Genomic DNA, 20,169 nt, shown 5'->3' with positions numbered 1-20,169 from the left:
AGTCCCGCGCGCCCGGCCGCCTTTGTCTCCCCAGTGGCCACCGATATTGAAGTTTACAGCTGTCCGGTAATGTAAGCACGCGTCGAAATATCGTGTTCTCCCGATTCTAAGACGCACTGACGCACTGCCCCCCACCACCATCTCCCTTGAATTTTAAAGTAAAAGTTGGAGGTGGGTCTTATGATTCGGTACGTGTGCGTGGGTGTGCTTTGTGAGACCAGACTTGCACAACTTAATCGATACCGGGCACGCAGTTTGAGTGCGTCTTATACTTACCGGCGCGTCTTATAATCGCGGAGAATACGGTGACATAGTGCGCCGAATAAGACCGGTTCAGATGTCACGGTACCACCGACGTCATCCGTGACCGGGTATTGAACCGGGATGCCCGGGTCAGTAGCGCAGTGCGCTAACCACTGCGCCACCGCTCCCCGTGCATTGAGGGCAAGGGTTGCGTAATTGAATCTACAGATACATTCCGATATACGACAAAGACTCCCCCCCCCAAAAAGCCTTAGTAGACTGTTGGGGCAAGTGTTATGAGCGAGCACCTATAAAGGCCGACACGGCACACAACGGGGGTGGGTGGCCATTACCACGCCCGGCCGCCTTTGTCTCCCCAGTGGCGATGTTTATTACACACCGCACCAAGTACTCATTTAAGGCTGAGTCGACCTGGGGAAGGCTCAGGACCGGTTCAGTTAATCGTCACCGGTGTTTGGCCGTGAGCGGGAATCGAACTCGGGTAAACCGGGTTCGTAGCACAGCGTAGCGCTAACCGCTGCTCCACCGCTCCCCACGCACGCACACACACAGACACGCACACACACACACAGACACGCATACACAGACACGCACACACCACCGCTCCCCACGCACACACACACAGACACGCACACACGCACACACCACCGCTCCCCACGCACACACACGCAGACACGCACACACGCACACACCACCGCTCCCCACGCACACACACACAGACACGCACACACGCACACACCACCGCTCCCCACGCACACACACGCACACACAAAGACACGGATTCTCATTCTGGCAGCCTACATAGACTGTTGGGGGAAAGGAAAGTTAGCGAGCACCTATTGAGGTGGCAAGAGCGCTCGAGGGGGTGGTGTGGCCAGCGCCACTTCAGGCCACCTTTGTCTTCCCAGTATTAATGTTTGCAAAATGTAGTCTCATACACAGGCGCATTCTCACACTCGGACACGCACAAATGTTATGCACATATCACACAACACAACTGATATTTATTCATCATTCTCCCACCACTATCATCATCACGACCATCAACATCATCACCGTAACTATCATCACCATCATAATCAGCATGATCTCCCAATCATCACCATTATCACTGTCACCATCCACTAGCCCCATAATTACCAACATCACCACAGTCATCAGCATTACCACAACGGTCATTAACACTCCCACCATAACCATAATCATCAGCATCACCACCACGGTCATTAACACTCCCACCATCACCATAATCATCAGCATCACCACCACGGTCATGAAAACTTCCCCCATTACTATACTTAGCAGCATCACCACGGTCATTAACGCATAATGATGATCATAAGGACCATAACGATGACGGTGGTGGTGATGGCAGAGAGTGAAGGGAGTGTGTGATGGGAGTGATTGGAGGGATGCGAGGGATGGGAGTTGGGAGGATTGGAGCTGATGACGACGTGCTCGAATAATGTGACAAAGCTTCCCTCCATCACGATCGCGGAGAGTGATTTATGCAAAAAGTGATGATGGTAAAGGAGCGAGCGGAGTGATGATGATGGCGAGGGTGATGTTGATGACGACGACGATGACCCGTCACCACCACATCACCATTAACATCACCAACATCGCCATCACCCCCCCCTACCCCCTGCCCGAATCTGGCGGCTCTCCGTGTGGACGCGTTGCCGCTCACGTACGCACCCTCGCCCGCGGGGGGCGGGGGGGGGGTGGGTGGAGGGGGGTGGAGGGGAGGGGTGGAGAGGGGGATTTGAAATGAGATGCGAGGATGAGAGAGGTGACTAAGCTGGGAGAGAGAGAGAGAGCGCGAGCGTGCAGGGCCCAGCAATATCAACACATCCAACCGCAACATCGCACCAGTACAAGGGAGTGTGGTAGCTGGGATGGGGGCGAGGGGGATGCAAGGGAGAGTTAAGGGAGGGGTCGTGATGGGAGGTTGAGAGAGAATGAAGGAGGGGGAGGGGATTTTGGAGCGAGGGATTGGTGGGGCCAGGGCAGTCAGTAATGGGAGGTATGAAGTGATGGCAGGTAAGGGGATGATGAGAGGGAGGGAGTGATGGTAGAGTGGTGGGATGGAGTGATGGGAGGGATGAAAGAGAGTGATGGTGGAGTGGTCGGAACGAGTGAAGGCATGATCGGTTAGGGGGTGGGGACAGTGAGAGGCACGAAGGGAGGAGGGGAGGGAGGGATGGGAGAGATGGCATGATGGAAGGGATGGAAGGGAGTGATGGCAGGGAGAGGGGGAATCGGCAAATCGCTCCACAACGGTGGCCCCTCGTATCGAGCGTGCTGGGGGGGGGGGTCTCCGTGTTCGCGGGTTGCCCCCTCCCGGACTCTGAACATTCAAACATCTCAGGGTGGCATCACCCTCCTGGAAATAAAAAGCGTTGGGACTCGGCGAGGCTTACATTCAGACGCTGTCTACACGACAGCCCTGTTCTTCACCTGAGGACGGCTGCTTGCGTTGTGGCCGAAACGTCGTGAGAATTGTATGTTATTATGTTTTATTATTTTATTATTTCCCTTCTACGTGACTTTACCGAAAGAACCAAGAAGAGAAAAATTTGAGGCTTACGTGGTGAAATCAAGGACTAGAAAACCGCTCAAAGAGATCTCTTCCCGAAACCAGCCATGGGGTGGTGCTCATTCCACCAGTGGTGGTAATTCCACATTTCTCTGGCCGGACGAAATGTTTAAATCTGGATTTGAAGCTTTCGTGACTGCAGGAATCCATACTCTTTGGTTCTTTCGGTAAAGTCACGTGGGTAGAAGAAAAATAATAATAGATCACGACGTTTCGATCGCAACACAAACGGCCATCATCAGGTGAGACAATCACAGCAGGGAAACTGCTGAAGCAGGCGTGACACGGCAGCTCTCTCGCCTGCGTGACACGGCAGCTCTCTCGCCCGTGTCAGCAGTTTCCCTGCTGTGATTGTCTCGCCTGATCACGATTGCTTGTGTTGCGATCGAAACGTCGTGATCTATTATTTTTCTACCTACGTGACTTTACCGAAAGAACCAAAAAGTATGAAATTTTTTTAAGTATTCAAGATACAACGATTGCGGATAGTTTTATTTATCGACCACATGATGATTGACTTAACGTGAATATTTTCTGAATCGTGGCGACCTCTAGTTTCAGGATGAGCACAGAGTTGGCGATGGTGTCGAGGTACATCCTCCGATCTGGTATGGCGTGAGCGTGAATAGATGACAGCGCGTCTAGCCGTGAAGGGGAATAGGAGGTGACACTGAGATGTTGATTGGTTGAAGAGATCAGCGTGGAGGGAGTGATGGGAGGGATGGGTGTGGCGAGTGATGGGAGTGATGGGTGGAGTGAGTTATGGGATGGATGTGCAGGATGGAATGTGATGGAGAGAGTGAACGAAGGAGTGATACAAGTGATGGCAGAGTTTGATGGGAGAAGGTCCAAGTGATGGGAGGCAGTGATGTGAGAGAGTGAGAGAATGATGGGAGGCAGTGATGTCAGAGAGTGAGAGAATGATGGGAGGCAGTGATGTGAGAGAGTGAGAGAATGATGGGAGGCAGTGATGTGAGAGAGTGAGAGGATGATGGGAGGCAGTGATGTGAGAGAGGAAGAGAATGATGGGAGGCAGTGATGTGAGAGAGTGAGAGAATGATGGGAGGCAGTGATGGGAAGGAAGGGAGTGATAGAATACATGGAGTGATGGGAAGGGAGTTGTGCGAGATATGAGTGATGGAAGAGAGCGCACTGAGTGATGGGAGAGTTTGGAGTGATGGAGTTCATCTCGCTTTAAAGCCGGAGCCAGTAAATTACAGTCAGAGCTTTGGCGAGAGAGAGGGAGAGAGGGAGGGGAGGGAGGGAGGGAGGGGAGAGTGACACAACACGGACAGGCAGGAAGGGAGAGGGAGGAGAGAGCGAGAGAGAGGGGGGGTGGGGAGGTTTCTCCGCCTTTAAGAGCGCCAGTCACCTCGCACGGACTGACGTGCAGCTTGGAGCGAGGAGCTGAGTGGGCAAACCCGTCTCAGGCCGGCGCCGTGACCCGGCAATCAAGGCGAACGTGAGTCCCAGTGCTCATGTCCGTGTGCGTCGTCTGTGTCTCCTTGTGTGTATGCGCGTCCGTGTTGTCTCTGTGCGTGCGCGAATAGAATTCTTAACGCGGTGCAGACACACGCCTGCGTGTGTACACATATACTGCACACACACACACATGCACGGAACGCGCGTATACCAAACTCTGTGCACGCAAGCCGGAGTATGCACACTACATAAGCGTGCACATTGACACACGCACTACTCATTAGTGCACAGCAGCGACATTGCATCTAAGGCACTTGCAACACACGTACACACGCGCACGCACGCCATGTGCACACGCACTTACACACTCGCCTGCACAAAGACAAAGTGGTCCCGTATAGCCCAAACATACTGTTGGGGCAAGTGCTGTCGGCGAGCCACTTACACACTTGCATGCACACAAAGGCGTGTGCACATACACACGTGCACACGCACACGTACACACACACGTGCACACACACACACGTGAACACACCGTGCAATGTACTCACAAACCATCGGTGGTGTGCCATCACCACACCAACACCGCGTGGGGAATACACACACACACGTTACTTTATTCTTGCTGATGGGCTACATTTGTATTTGCATAACGTTACTAAAAGCACACGGACTTGGCGGAGTACGTGACGAGCCTCGAGATGGGATTGTGAGGACCTGTGGTGGGAGTGGAGTGGTTCGCGCTGCGCTACGAACGCGGCCATCCGAGTTCGATTCTCGCTCACGGCCAACGCCAGTGACGATTATCTGAACCGGTGCTGGGTCGAATGAGTGGCCTGGTCCGGTGCGTAAACGCATGCGCTGTGTAAACATCGTCACTGGGGAGACAAAGGCGGCCGGGCGTGGTGCTGGCCACCCACCCCCTCGTGTGCCGTGCCGGCCTTCATAGGTGCTCGCTAACAGCACTTGCCCCAACAGTCTGTTAAAGGCTATACGGGGGATCTCTGTCTTTGTTGTAGTAAAGGTGTCTGTGGGTGTATGAGTTGGTTGTTCGTGGCTGGGATAAACATTGTATTGTTGTGGTGGTTGTTGTTGTCATTGCATTGTATTGCCTACTGTGGTGTTGGTTGTATTGCGTAGGGCGGTTGTTGTTGTGGTTATTGTTGGTGGTTGCTGTCGTGGTTGTTGCAACGATGCATGTATTGGTTGTTGTTGTTGCAGCTGTTGTAATCACTGTGGTTATTGGCTGCTGTTTACGATTTTAATGATACCGATTACGATTGTGACGCCATCTCTCCCCCCTCCTCCTCCTCCACCCCCTCCTCCCCACTCACCCCTCCCCTCACCCACCCGGCCGCCTTTGTCTCTGTTCGCTTTCAATCGATGCAGTGGAGGTTGTTTACGTGACCTGGGTTGAGACGCGAACTTGGGTGTGGTGGTCGTTGGGGGTGTGTGGGGGGTGGGTGGGGGGAGTGGGTGGTGGGGGTGAGTGGGTTTTGGGGGTGTGGATAGTGGGGGGAGTGGGTGGTGGGGGTGGGTGAAAGGGTGGTGGGGGTTGGTGGGTGGTGGGGGTGTGGATGGTGGGGGTTGGTGGGTGGTGGGGGTGAGTTGGTGGTGGGGGTGAGTTGGTGGTGGGGGTGAGTTGGTGGTGGGGGTTAGTGGGTGGGGGTTGCTGGTGGTGGTGGGGGTGAGTTGGTGGTGGGGGAGAGTGGGTGGTGGGGGTGAGTGGGTGGTGGGGGAGAGTTGATGGTGGGGGTGAGTGGGTGGTGGGGGTGAGTTGGTGGTGGGGGTCAGTGGCGGTGGGGGTGAGCGGGTGGTGGCTGTGCGGCTGTGGCTGTTGATCTTTTGAATCGGTGGTTGTCATTGTCTTGTTCAAGAGAGGGTCTGGAGATGCGGTTGTGGGATAGCGGAGAGCGGCGACAGCGAGAGAGACAGAGAGCGAGAAGGGAGATGGGGCGGTGATGCGTTCACACTGCGCTACGAGCCGGACGGAGTTGCGTTTCGTGTTCCCAGCCACGGCTCACGCCAGCGGCCAGCGACGTCTGAACGGCTCCTGTAGACCACCAACTCCCTGCTCACCTCCATCCCTGGTCGCCAATCCGCACTTATTGACCAGCGCGGTGAAGTATAGCTAGAAGAAGGGGGAAAAAACAACCCCCTTGCACCGACACGATGTGGGGAGGCCTTTATCCAGCGGTGGATTTGACAAAAGGGTTGACATCAAGAGAATATAGGGGGGGGGAGCTGCAGAAACAAACACAGAGGGGAGAACCAGAGAGAGTAACAGAGAGAGTAGCAGAGAGAGTAACGGAGAGAGGGGGGGACTGGGAATTGTAACGAGAGTAACACAGAGGGAGAGAGTAACGGAGAGAGTAACGGAGGGGGGGGGGTAGCTACAGCGAGAGGGGACAGATGGAGAAACTCACACAGGCTTTTGATTTTTAAACAACTAGTATTGCTGCTAGCAGCAACAGCACTGGAGGCGATTCCGATTTGAAAATACGAAATACAAGAGAGGAGAGAGATGGAGAGACTAACACAGAGAGAGATGGGGGAGAGCCGGGCAGAGGAACACAGAGAGGGAGAGTGGGGAGGAGTTGGCAGAGGCTTGCGGTCGAGAAAGTTGTTTACGAGACCGGGCGGAGGGGGAGGGAGATCTGGTCGAACAGGGAGGGGAGGGATGAGGAGGGAGATCTGGGAGGGGCGGGGGGAGCGCAGGGAGAGAAGAGAGGGGGAAGATGTCGGCTGGAGGGGGAGACGGGAGGTCTGGGAGCAGACATGGGGGTAGGGCAGTGGGGGTAGGGATGGAGATCGCGAAAGGGTGGAGAAGAGACATGCGGTGGAGAGGAGTCGAGAGAATGCGGGAGATCTGGGTCAGGAGGAAAGAGCGGGATGTTGGAGTCGTCGTGGTGGGTGAGGAGTGGATATCTGAGGTGTGACGCGGGGAGGGAGATGTTGAGTGAGAGGTAGACACGTGGGGTGGAGCAGAGGGGGGTTGGGGAGGCAGGAGGAAAGAGCCTGGGGGCTCGGTGGGGAGGTTGAGACGTTGGAAGCGAAGTTGACACGTGGCCGAGTGGAGCGGGAAGGTAGAAGTTTAACACGTCGTCTGTCGCCTTGTGGATTGTTGTGGATTTGCTCTCCAACACACAAGCGGTGGTGCTGTACCAGAGGTCGCAACCGGGTACCCGATACCCGTACCCTACCCGATACCCGTCTACCCGTACCCGACTGGGTACGGGTAGCCAGTGGCGACCCTGGTGCGGCCGGGTACGGGTAGGCCGTGAGTCACTGGTGAGTCACCGTTTGTCACTCATTTCGGGTAGGGTACGGGTACCCATTTGCGACCCTGGTGCAGCCGGGTACGGGTACGGGTAAGGAATCAAAACCCGTTTGCGACCTCTGTGCTGTCCTAGTGACGAATTGGCACGTTCTGTTCACGTGACAACGCTTACTAGTTGGCTGTGTCGGGTGGTGGCGGGTTTAACGACACATTTATATTGACGCGATCTAACCCCAAAACAATACGCGTGTTATGGTGGGTGGAAAACAGCGATATGAGACGATTCCAGATAATCTTCTTGGTTCTTTCGGTAAAGTCACGTAGAAGGAAAATAATAAAATAATAAAAATAAAACATAATAAAATAATTCTCACGACGTTTCGGCCACAACGCAAGCAGCCGTCTTCAGGTGGAGAACAGGTATGTCGAAACGTCGTGAGAATTATTTCATTATGTTTGATTTTTATTATATTATTATTTTCCTTCTACGTGACTTTACCGAAAGAACCAAGAAGATGAATCCCTGCAATCACTAAAGCTTTAAATCGAAAGATTCCAGATAACTCAACAGGTTCTGTGTCAACTACAGTGCGGCCTTCATATGAAATGTATAGAAACGGGCAACGTTTCGGGCAATGTCCCTTGATTGCACACACACACAGAGGGGCTACAGAGATGATGTAGTGGATCTGAGTTGGGAATAACAGCTCTTGTGTAAATCAACTGCCGGGTGAAGAACTCCCACGCCGTGTTAGGCACGGAGGACGCAACAGCAGCATCAACAGCACCATAATTATCGAGATCAGAAGATGTATTTAGACTGGAGGAATCCGATGAGCTGTGAATCTATTTTGTTTTACAGACGTCCGCAGTAGGGGCGGCTCAGAACGTTAAAATCATCATCATCATCAGTTAGAACTCCTATCACCCATCGTCATCAGGAGCAGAAACATCAAACCGCATCATCAGCTCATGGGGGGCATCGTGAGCGGTCCCCGATGAGCGGCGAGTGTTTCACCATACTTCACCACGCCGCTCGGCAGCGTGATGTAACACAAATGACGCGTGGTGCTGATTAAAGAGTACACAGAGCAGCGTGTAATGCGTTCCTGTGGCCCGTAATGATTTTAATAAACTAGAAGCCAGCCCCCGTCCCTGCGCACGAGGCGACGTGCAGCCGGCCACGGATCCAACCACCCCTCGACAAACGCCAGCCACTCGTTACTCATCAGAGACTTGATGATGATGATGATGTGTGGGCTGCTGCTGCTGTTCCTGCTGCGGTTGTTGACGATGATGGAGTCGCTGATGATAGAGACGCTGTTGCTGATGATTGACGGTCTTTGTTGTGGGTGCTGATAATGATATCAGGTGGTGCTGTTGATGATTGACGGTCTTTGTTGTGGGTGCTGATAATGATATCAGGTGGTGCTGTTGATGATTGATGGTCTTGGTTTGAGGTGTGGACAATGATATCGGTGTTGATGATGATGATGCTGCTGCTGACGTCTGTATGTATGTTGAACATCTTTCGCACCGTAAGTAGCCAACCGTGCTAATCGGAGTTGCGGACGATAACAAAGTGATGTGATTATCACGGCAATGCTGCTGATTAAGATGCTACTGCTGCTGCTGCTGATGGTGATCAGAATGAGAATCTTGATTTAGACTGCATGCGGACTCCGATGAGCTGCGATTAAACTGGGTTAGCGCGTGTAGCGAGTACACGTGGTCTCGGCCCAGTCACCAAAAAAAAACTCAGAATCTTGATTTAGGCTGCAGGAGGAATCCGATGAGCTATGAAGCTCTTCTTTTTCTTCACAGATGTCCAGGGTGGGCGGGTCAGCGAGTTGCAACAGCAAAGAGTGCAAATACACGACAGGGTGACGGATGCTTGTGTTGCGCCCGAAGCGTCGTGGTTTAGTTTAATTTATTTTATAGTTACGTGACTTTACCGAAAGAATCAAAGAGTATTAACGACAGGAGTGAAAAATCTAGAAACGTTATAAGCAAGTCACTATTGTTAATAAACTAAAAATAAACGACAAACACATTTAATAATGAATTATGCTTTATTGTGCGGCTGGTTAAGACGATGACGGTGGTAGTGGTGGAGGAACTTGCGTCATTGGAGCGTAGTCAGGACTGGAACTCGTCATGTGACCACTCAGGAGCCAGACCAAGCTGACTTCAATCCTGACTTAAAGCTTTCGTGACTGTAGGAATTCACATTCTTTGGGTCTTTCGGTTAAGTGGCGTAGATAGGTTCAAAGAAAATAACAAAACATTATGAAAAAAAACTACGACGTTTCGATCGCAACGAACGCTTGTGTAGTTTTCATTTTATTTTTCTTTGAAACTATCTACGTGACTTTACCGAAAGACACAAAAAACAAGCTGACTTCGTTACTAGACAAAGGATCTAGTGGCGATGCTGCTACTGCTGCTACTGTGTTGGCAGTGGTGCACAATCAATAATACATAGCCGTCAACCCATACGGTTTACCCGAATTCTTGTGCAGGGAAATAGATCTTTCAAGTCCATACGGCGTACTGCCGTTTCAATACGGACAACAACACAAATGTGTTGTCTATTTGTTTGTGTTTCTCCCTTGTGATGGGACGTTGTAGGATGAACGTTGAGATTATAAGGGGCACGGGGTGACCAATAAGGTCAGAATTGGTCTGTAATAAGGTAGGCAGCACTGCTCTCCTACAGAGTCCCATCACAAGGGAGAAACACAAACAAATAGACACAAACACATTTATTTTTGCCAAACGGCTATACGCCGTATGAACCTGAAAACTCAACTTCCCTGTACAAAGAACGCGGTGGTTAAGCCGTACGGATTGACAACGACGCCATCGATACAATCACGTTCCAAATGAGTCCTCGAGATCGTTTCGGGTCACGTGATGAGAACGTGGGAACGTTCAGCCGCCGTGCTCGCACCCCATTGGCTCGGCGCTTGGGGCCCACGTGGCAGCGGCCTGTGCGGCGTGGTTTTACCTGACGGACGACTTCCGGCACGTGGTCGGCACGTGTTTGATTTTGAACGTCTCGATCGGTCGGGGGGCTCGGTGCAAAGGGCGAGGCCGATGGGAGTTGTTGTTGTTGTTCTTTAGCCGGAACGCGCGGCAGCTGCCAGCTTTGAGCCAACCGAGCTGGGTTCGATTCGCGGCCCCACGGCTAAAATATTCGTGGCGATTTAATGACGAGTGCGTGTATAATAAACACGCGTGCGCCCGTGTGTTTGTGTGGATACAGAGCGGTTGTGCAGCGGTTAGCGCACTGTGCTATGAACCTGGCCACCCGAGTTCGATTCCCGCTCACGGCCAAACACCGGTGACGATTGTCTGCACCGGTTCTGGGCCTCCCCTATGTCGACTCAGCCTCAAATGAGTACCTGGTGCGATGTGTAAACATCACTGGGGAGACAAAGGCGGCTGGGCGTGGTGCTGGCCACCCACCCCCTCGTGTGCCGTGCCGACCTTCAAAAAGTGCTCGCGAACAGCACTTGCCCCAACAGTTTGCTAAGGCTACACGGGTCATCTTTGTGTCACTTAAACGTTCATTATCAGTAGCCCTGTTTACTCAAGACGTCACTCTCCTGACCCTAACCCTACCTCCTGAACCCAAACTTTAGAGCTGATGGTAGCAACAGCTGCCAGTGTGTCCGTGCCTGCGTGTGTGTCAGTCTGTGTGTGTCAGTGTGTGTGTGTCAGTGTGTGTGTGACCAGCAATTGTGTTCCCGGAACTTGCTCCAACAGTCTTGGTGGGCTATACCGGCGTATCTTTGCCTTTGTTTCTTTTTGTTCGCGTGTACGATCCGTATGTTATCGCATGTTGGTGTGTGTGCGTGTATCTGTGTGTGTGCGTGTGTATGGGTAACGTGCGTGTGGATACAGAGCGGTGGTGTCTGGCGACCCGGGTTCGATTCTCGCTCACGGCCGACACCGGTGACGATTATGTGAACCGGTTCTGGGCCTCCCCTAGGTCGACTCAGCCTCAAATGAGTACCCGGTGCGGTGTGTAAACATCGTCACTGGGGAGACAAAGGCGGCCGGGCCGTGGTGTTGGCCACCCACCCCCTCGTGTGCCGTGCCGGCCTTCATAGGTGCTCGATAAACAGCACTTGCCCCAACAGTCTACTAATGCTATACGGGGGATATGTGTCTGTGTATGTAAATTAAAATGCACGTGCGTATTAATGTGCCTGTGGGTGTGTTTTTGAGAGTACGTGAGTGCACTACGTGTATATTAATTCCTGCAAGTGAGCGTGTTGATATAGCATTGATAATGCACACGCACGCATACACGTTCATATCTCACCACCACCACCCACCCACCACTCACCATCATCTACCCACCACAACTCACCACCACCCACCCACCACGACTGACCATCACCCACCACCCACCCACCACGACTAACTACCACTCACCACCACTCACCACCACCCACCCACCCACCACTCACCACCACCCACCACCACCATCTACCCACCCCCCAGCACCACTCACCACCTACTACCCACCACCACCACCACCCACCACCACCACTCACCACCACCCACCCACCACCACTCACCACCACCCACCACCACCATCTACCCACCCCCCAGCACCACTCACCACCACTCACCACCTACTACCCACCACCACCACCACCCACCACCACTCACCACCACCACTCACCACCCCCAGCACGACTGACAGCATCTCAGCCGGATCGCGCGGCTTGGCTCAGCATTGAGACATCGGCAACGGTCGCACTCGACTCGTTGTTGACTCGCGCAGTCGGGCGACACGTAAATAAATAAATAAAGAAGACAGTTCAACACGTGGGAGGCTTTCGCGACCAATATTATTCATAATCAACGTTTTTGGGTTAGATCGCGTTATTTATAAATGTGTCGTAACCCTCCACCACCCGACACGGCCAATCAGTAAAAAAATTAACCCGTAAAAACAAAGTTTTTCACTATAAATCCTTTATATGCGTGGCGGCTAGAGTCCTCTCGTCCTCTGGCTTGAGATGGCTGCCACCTATGGGTCAGATGATTGTCTGCCAGTATTAAACAATTGGTAATTAAATATTTAATTTGTTTTCCCTAAACAGTGTAAAATTTAGGAAAAAATTTTTCACGAACATTAATTGTCTCGCACAACGAGTCTGTGTGCAAAATGTCAGCTCGATTGGATCACGGGAAGTGGGTTAGAAAACGACCGAAAGATTTGCACGGTCGTAAGCAAGCAAGCACGCAAGCACGCAAGCAAGCAAGCAAGCGAACTTAATATAAATGATTTAAAAAGTGTCACGTTGACAAAAGACAAAATAGTTCACTGCTTTAGCCCCACACCGGTGTGTTGAAGAGTGAATCCACAACATTTACAATTTTTGAGTAGTACTGTGACGTTTCGCTGGTAATTGCATCCAGCATCATCGGGCAATTCGCCAGGATGGTGAGGCTCTGCTCTTGCTCCCGTTAAAGGCGCAGCCTTGCAATAGCTTGCTTAGGCCCCTGCAAACAGAAGAGACTTCTCCCCACTGGAGCGAACTCTAGTGTTGTATTTGGCCTACTCTTCCACGTCATCGTCTTACTTATGATAGCGGCAGCAATATCTGTGAAAACTTCTGGACGTATGTTAAAACATTACTTAATAGCTCATCGGATTCCTCCAGTATAAATACAGATTCTGATGTTGATGTTCAGGCTCTGAATGTCGAAGTCTGGATTTCCATAACGAGAGGGCTTCAGCAGAGAGAGAGAGAGGGAAAGAGAGTTCGTGTAGCTTCACCTCCGCTTAGAATAAAAATGAGAGCTTATGCGGACATCTTACAATGCACCACCACAACCACCACCACCAAACAACACGATCATCAGCAGCAGTAGCAGCAGCAGTAGCATCAGCAGCCAACACGGCTCGCGGGTCAACTCCGTAAAAATATCGCAATGGTCGAAATGGGTGTCGGGGGGGGGGGACGAGAGGCGACGGTGATTCATTGGGGGTCCTCATGACCACGTTGGAAAAAAATAAAACACTCTCTGGCTTTGTATTATTTCCACACGGCAATGACAAATACCCCCCCCCCCCTCCTCCGTGTAGCATTAACAGACTGTAGGGCCAAGTGCTGTTAGCGAGTTGCACCTATAAAGGCCGGCACGGCACACGAATGAGGTGGGTGGCCAGCACCACGCCCGGCCGCCTTTGTCTCTCCTGTGGCGATGTTTACTACACACCGCACCGGGAACTCGTTTGAGGCTGAGTGGACGCGTGGGGGTTTAACCCCAGCGGGAAACGACTCCGGAATGAACAGTGACCTGCGGCCCCTGCTGCTACTGCTGCAACTCACTGCTCCTTCTGCTGCTACTGCTGCTGTTACTACTGCTGCTATTACTGCTGCTTCTACTGCTGCTGATATTACTGCTGCTGCTATTGCTGCTGCTGATGCTTCTACTGCTGCTGCTATTTCTGCTGCTGCTATTTCTGCTGCTGCTTCTACTGCTGCTGATATTACTGCTGCTTCTACTGCTGCTGCTATTTCTGCTGCTGCTTCTACTACTGCTTCTATTGCTGCTGATGCTTCTACTGCTGCTGCTATTACTACTGCTTCTTCTGCTACTGCTACTATATTACTACTGCAGCAATCTATTGTTGCTACTACTGCTGATGCTTCTACTGCTGCTGCTGCTATTACTGCTGCTTCTACTGCTTCTGCTATTTCTGTTGCTGCTTCTATTGCTGCTACTACTGCTGATGCTGCTGATGTTGCTGCTGCTGCAACTACTACTGATGCTGCTGATGTTGTTGCTGCTGCTACTGCTGATGCTGCTGATGTTGCTGCTGCTGCTACTACTGCTGATGCTGCTGATGTTGCTGCTGCTACTACTGCTGCTGATGCTGCTGCTGATGTTGCTGATGTTGCTGCTGCTGCTACTACTGCTGATGCTGCTGATGTTGCTGCTGCTACTACTGCTGATGCTGATGCTGCTGATGTTGCTGCTGCTGCTACTGCTGCTGCTGGCTGCTGCAAACTACTGCCGCTGCTGCTGTTGCTGCTACTACTGCTGCTGATGCTGCTGATGCTGCTGCTACTGTTGCTGCTGGCTGCTGCTGCGAGCTGCTGCTGCTGCTGCGAGCGTGCCTATTTGTTTCGCAACCAAGCCCCGACCGCAACCGGCGACTCGACAACATCTTCCGGGCCGCGTTGGCGGAAGGCGCGAGAGGCCACGGGGGGCCACGGGGGGCCAAGGGGGGCCACGGGGGGCCACGGGGGACCACGGGGGGGCCACGGGGGGCCAAGGGGGGCCACGGGGGGCCACGGGGGGCCACGCAGAGGATCGGCGCCGGAAGCTTCACTGGCTCCCTGGCAGCGTCCCCCGAGAGCCGGCCACACGGCGGCGTCGTCTCGACGACTTTCGATGCGCGGAGCGTCATTTGTGACGACCCGATCGATGTGCCATCGTCTCCTCCGTGTCACTCTTCTGTCGCTACTACTACTACTACTACCGTTACCATGGTTACTGTACCCCCCTCTCGCTTCACCCCCCCCCCCTGATTATTCCTCCGTCACCCGTGGTGAGGGTTCAGTGAGTACCAGGCACGGACCGTTTCGTCTCATCCACCACCACCACCACCAACAACCATCACCACCACACTGCAGTTTACAACAACTCACCCACTCGATTCATCCACTCACTCACCCACCCACGTAGCTTCCCCCCCGCACCACCGATTAGCACGGTTGGTTACGTACGGTGCGAAAGAAGTTCCAACACATTACATACACGCTGCGCGCTAACCGCTGCGCCACCGCTCCCTGCACTAATGCACACACGCGCGTGCACGCACTCACTCGAGAGTAAACATCCATTCAAACACTATCGAATATACACTCACATACGCATTCACACACATACACACACGAGATAGACAAACCCCCCGTATAGCCATACCCCCCCCCACCCCCTATAACATACATACATTACCAACCCATTCACTCACCCACCCACTCACCCACCCACCCACTCACCCACTCATCCACCCATTCACTCACCCACTCACCCACTCACCCACCCACCCATATCACCCACCCACTCACCCACCCACTCACCACACGCATCCACTCACTCACCCACCCACTCACCCACCCACCCACTCACTCACCCACTCACCCACTCACCCACTCACCCACTCACCCACCCACTCACCACACTGCGGGTCACAGCACTTCTCTCCCTGTCTGCTTCCTCCCTCGCACCGCACTCACCGCAGCAGCAACAGCACCTCATTCTGGCGATGCTGCTGTTGATCCTGTTGCTAGTGCTGCTGCTGCTTCTGCTGCTATTGCTCTTGCTGCTGTTCCTAGTGCTGCTGTTGCTCCTGCCTCAGCTGCTGTTGCTGCTGCTGCTGTGGTGACCTCTCCCCCGAAGCCCTGTCACCGTGGCTGGCAGACCTTGACACTGGCATGGAGACAGCGGTGGTCAGTGTTCGTTTGTTGAGTCGTTGAGTCAGCTGGCCAGGATCGGGGCAGGGACACAGATCCACTTTTCATGGCAGGTTACGCAGGCTGCCCAGATCAAGTCCACGCACATACCGTCTTCATCGTTATTTCATTCTTATTATAACATCAGGAACAGTGGTCACTGAGCCCCAGGACTCTATTTTCCGGAGGGTCCTGCCAAGATTTCGCAGTGAGTGGTAACGGTTGCTTTGCGTGTGACCTCCATCGGGTCAGAAACATCGGATACGTTTTTAAAATAAGGCACACGTGGTCCCGTGATGTCACCCCACATGGCTCACAACTCTCTCACAACTCTCTCGTCTCCTCCTCTCTCCTCTCTCTCACCCAAAAATAATAATACTGGTAGGAACCTCCTGGTTACACCAGCCCACAGGGGGTTATTGTGTCCGTCCGTCGTGCAGGGAGGGGCTGGGTGGGGAGGGAGGGGCTGGGTGGGAAGGGGAGGGTGGGGAGGAGCTGGGTGGGGAGGGTGGGGCTGGGTGGGGAGGGTGGAGACGGGCTGGATGGGGAGGGTGGGGAGGGGCTGGGTGGGGAGGGTGGGGCTGGGTGGGAAGGGTGGAGACCGGCTGGGTGGGGCTGGGTGGGGAGGGGCTTGGTGGGGAGGGTGGGGCTGGGTGGGGGGTGGGAAGGCTGGGGCTGGTTGGGGAGGGGCTGGTCACTCCGCCCTCACAGTCGGGCATATTTGCGGAATACACCACGCCGCCGTTGACCCTGGCCATTGACCGAGCAACTCAACGTTCCTACCAGCTCCCTCCGTAGGAATGTGTTAATAACCATCGCGACGATTTTAATTCACGTCAATTGTGAAGCAGGCGGTCGCGTAGTGTATTCCTGTGGCCTAAGCCGACGGGGAAAATCTCGAAACCGCGAACCCTCCGCGAACGTAACGGCGGACTCGGAGCCCGCCCGCCCGCCCACTCTTGCAAGCCGTCGCCCGCCTATCGCCGCCCTTAATCTTCTCCTTAATCCTTCTCGTGACAGACGCATACATCGCCTTACGGCTTGCCTTGAATAAGCCGGCCGAAGTGTGTCAGCGCTCTTGTCCGTGGCGGCCGCGGTGGCGGCGGCGGTGGTGGTGGTGCCGCCTTACCCCAGTGCCCCCAATGTTCCCCTTCCCACCCGCCCGTAGGCACGGCGCTAGCTCCGTCTGGTGATTTGCCGCGGGTGAAACTTGCTCATTCCGTGGCCGTGCGCTCATTGGGTTGCGGCTCGTTGACGTTCAACGCCGCTGATGTTGTTTGTTTGTTTGTTTTCGCGAATGGTGTCTGTCTGCACGTGCGCACCGTTGGACTTCTTTCGCACCACGCGTAGCCAACCGTGCGAATCGGAGGCGTGCGGCGAAAGGACGTCAAACCGAACGCAAAAAGGGGTTCGAAATAAAATGAGTTTTCAATTTAGGGGCAGTGCCGGATTATCCTCGTAGCAAAAGTAGCTACATATGCTACGGGCCCCGCACTTTCAAGGGCCCCGCGCTAAATGCTTTCAAGCTATCAATTCCGGTTCAGCGATTCTGCGCTCGCTCTGCTACTATAGTACTATACTGCCTTCGAATTTTATGAACGAATGGGTGTTTAAGGTTAGCGATTTGTCGCATTATCCGGCTACATAGCAAATGAAACAATACATTTGTGTTTTAATATTTGTGTTTATTTAAATTTAGTGCCCCTTTAGAACAAATGCTACATGCCCCGCACTAGCTTAATCCGGCACTGTCCAGGGGTCGGGGTGTGAAAGTCGTGACCCCGCTGTCTAGATAGGAGGTCGCTCGCAAGGGAAACTCGGAAGCGGTTCTGCAATACCGTCTTCCGCGAGCCGTTCTCTCTCAGGTGACGCGCCGCTCTCGCCGCGTGAGAGACTCCCCGGACGGGCGGACAACTCCACGTCCACGGCGCACCAGCGTGGACGCGACTGCGGTGTGGGTGATGACGTCACAATCGTCGTCGTCGTCATCGCCGCCGCCATTGTCGCCGCGCAGAGGAGCCGGCCGTCGTGACACGTGGTCGTGACGCTTGTGCCGCTTCCGTCTGTCGCAGAGGTCGGTGCGGAGTCGGCGGCGCGCGACCGTCGACGGTCGACACCAAACTTCCGTTTCCACCGCCCCGTCGCGGGCGACCTCGTCTGCTCGCGGGGAAGTCACCCGCGTCGCCCAAGCACGCGACTTCGAAGGTGGACAATCGTTTGCGCGTTCACTCGCTCAACCGTCCCGCCACTCAGCCATCGCTCAGCCTTTGGGTAGAGTCTGGCTCCGTCTCCGGATGTCAGAACACGAGTTGGTGCCCGCGTGGCAATCGGCGGCTCTTGCTGCAAACATCGGAAACCACCCCCCGCCGCCGCCCCCCATAACACACAATCATCGTCACAATCATCATCATCATCGCTATCATCACCGTCACCACGGTCACCGTCGTCGTGATGAATCCCCGCCCCTCCCCGTGCCCCCTGCAGGAGATAGCGCGCGGCACAGCGGGGCGCGTCAGAGTGGGGGCCGGGCATGGCGGGCGAGCTGGCGCTGCTGGCGACGAGGGGGTGCGCCGCTTTGGCGACCACGGCGGCGCCCGGGCGACTCTCCCCGCTACTGGCGGCGAGCGCCCTCGCCGTTGGGGGGGGCCGCGACCCCCCTTTTCGGGGACGCGGCGGTAACGGAGAGGTGGGAGCTCTCATGCTTGCCGCCCCCCCTCCCCCCTTGTTTACTCGCGCCAGCCCCCCTTACCCCCCCCCCCCTACCCCTCCTCCCACTGCATAGCCCATGCGGTTTATTCGTATTCTTGTCCAGGGAAATGGACTTTGAAGGATGAACGTTGAGAATTATAAGGGGCACGGGGTGACCGGTAAGGTCTGAATTGGTCTGTAATAAGGTAGGCAGCACTGATGAGGGGTTGACAGGTATTATTATAGACAGAGACCCATAGAGATCCATAGAGACCCACCGAGATACATTGAGACCCGTAAAGATACATAGAGACCCACAGAGGTCCACAGAGACCCATAGAGATCCATAGAGACCCACAGAGATACATAGAGACCCACAGAGATCCATAGAGAACCACCGAGATAGATAGAGACCTATAGAGACCCATAGAGAGACATAGCCTAACTGCCAACCCATACGGTTTACCCCGTATTCCTGCACAGGGAAGTTCGTTTTCAGGTCCATATGGCGTGCAAATCTTTCGGTCGTTTTTTAACCCACTTCCCGTGATCCAATCGAGCTGACATTTTGCACACAGAGTCGTTGTGCGTGACAATTTATTTTCGTGAAAATTTTTTTCCAAAATGTTACACTTTTTAGGAATTTTTTTTCATAGTTAATTTAAAATACCAATGTGATGAAAATGAAACTCTTACTGAAGAAAAACAGAAATGAATAATAAAATAAAACCGATGCCACGCATATAAAGGATTTATAGTGAAAAACTTTGTTTTTACGGGTTAATTTTTATATATATAATAATGTGTCTTTCCTTTTAGCGCCACACGCACACACGCGCAGTGTTCTGATTGACGAACGCTTTGACTCTCATTTGTTGGCCGTGCTTGTGCCAATGCAGCAGCAACAGCATCACCACCAAATAATTTGCAACAGCGTCACCACCATCACCATCATCGCTATCCTCACCGCGGGCGTTGTGGGTTCCGCGCTGGTGACGGCCGCAGGTCCGCCGAGCGAGCGCGTGCCGGGACGAGCCGCGGCGCAGTGAGGATGGCGCCCGTCACCGGATGGGGGCCCCCGCTCCGTCCCCCGCGACTCAGCTCCGCACACCCGGGCAGATCCGCGTCACGGTACGCGGCCCGCACGGACGCACGGTAACACTCACGGCTCGCTCGCTCACTGCCCGTTCGCTCGTGCACGGTAACGATCACGCACGGTTAGGCTCACGGCTCGCTCACGCATTGACGGTAATTCTCACGGCTTGATCGATCACGCACGGTAACACTCACGGCTCGATTGCTCACGCATGGACGGTAATTCTCACGGCTCAATCGCTCACGCATGGACGGACGAACAGACGGACGGACGGTGACACACATGGCACGCTCGCTCACGAATAATGAACGGATGGACGGGTGAGTAA

At 53.9% G+C, this 20,169-nt stretch overlaps 1 protein-coding gene across 5 annotated transcripts in view; it reads left to right on the top strand.

Moving 5' to 3' along the window:
* The first annotated feature begins 4,230 nt into the window (after positions 1-4,230).
* LOC133362365 (atypical kinase COQ8B, mitochondrial-like) overlaps positions 4,231-20,169 on the top strand; it is a 49,361-nt gene continuing 33,422 nt past the window's right edge. For 2 of the 5 annotated variants that reach the window (XM_061581322.1, XM_061581313.1), the window contains exons 1-4: positions 4,231-4,325; positions 18,130-18,262; positions 18,542-18,743; positions 19,751-19,876. In XM_061581322.1, coding sequence (XP_061437306.1) covers positions 18,588-18,743; positions 19,751-19,876 — 282 coding nt within the window. In that variant the 5' untranslated portion in view covers positions 4,231-4,325; positions 18,130-18,262; positions 18,542-18,587. Of the gene's footprint in view, positions 4,326-18,129; positions 18,263-18,541; positions 18,744-19,750; positions 19,901-20,169 lie in introns of all 5 variants that reach the window. The other 3 variants (XM_061581304.1, XM_061581298.1, XM_061581331.1) reach the window with 2 other exon arrangements.

Source organism: Lethenteron reissneri, chromosome 8 (genome assembly GCF_015708825.2).
Source record: "Lethenteron reissneri isolate LAM-NWPU_2019-01 chromosome 8, ASM1570882v1, whole genome shotgun sequence".
NCBI classification, from domain to species: domain Eukaryota; kingdom Metazoa; phylum Chordata; class Hyperoartia; order Petromyzontiformes; family Petromyzontidae; genus Lethenteron; species Lethenteron reissneri.
Note: the sequence above shows the minus strand (reverse complement) of the source record. Positions and strands in the feature narration are given on the sequence as shown.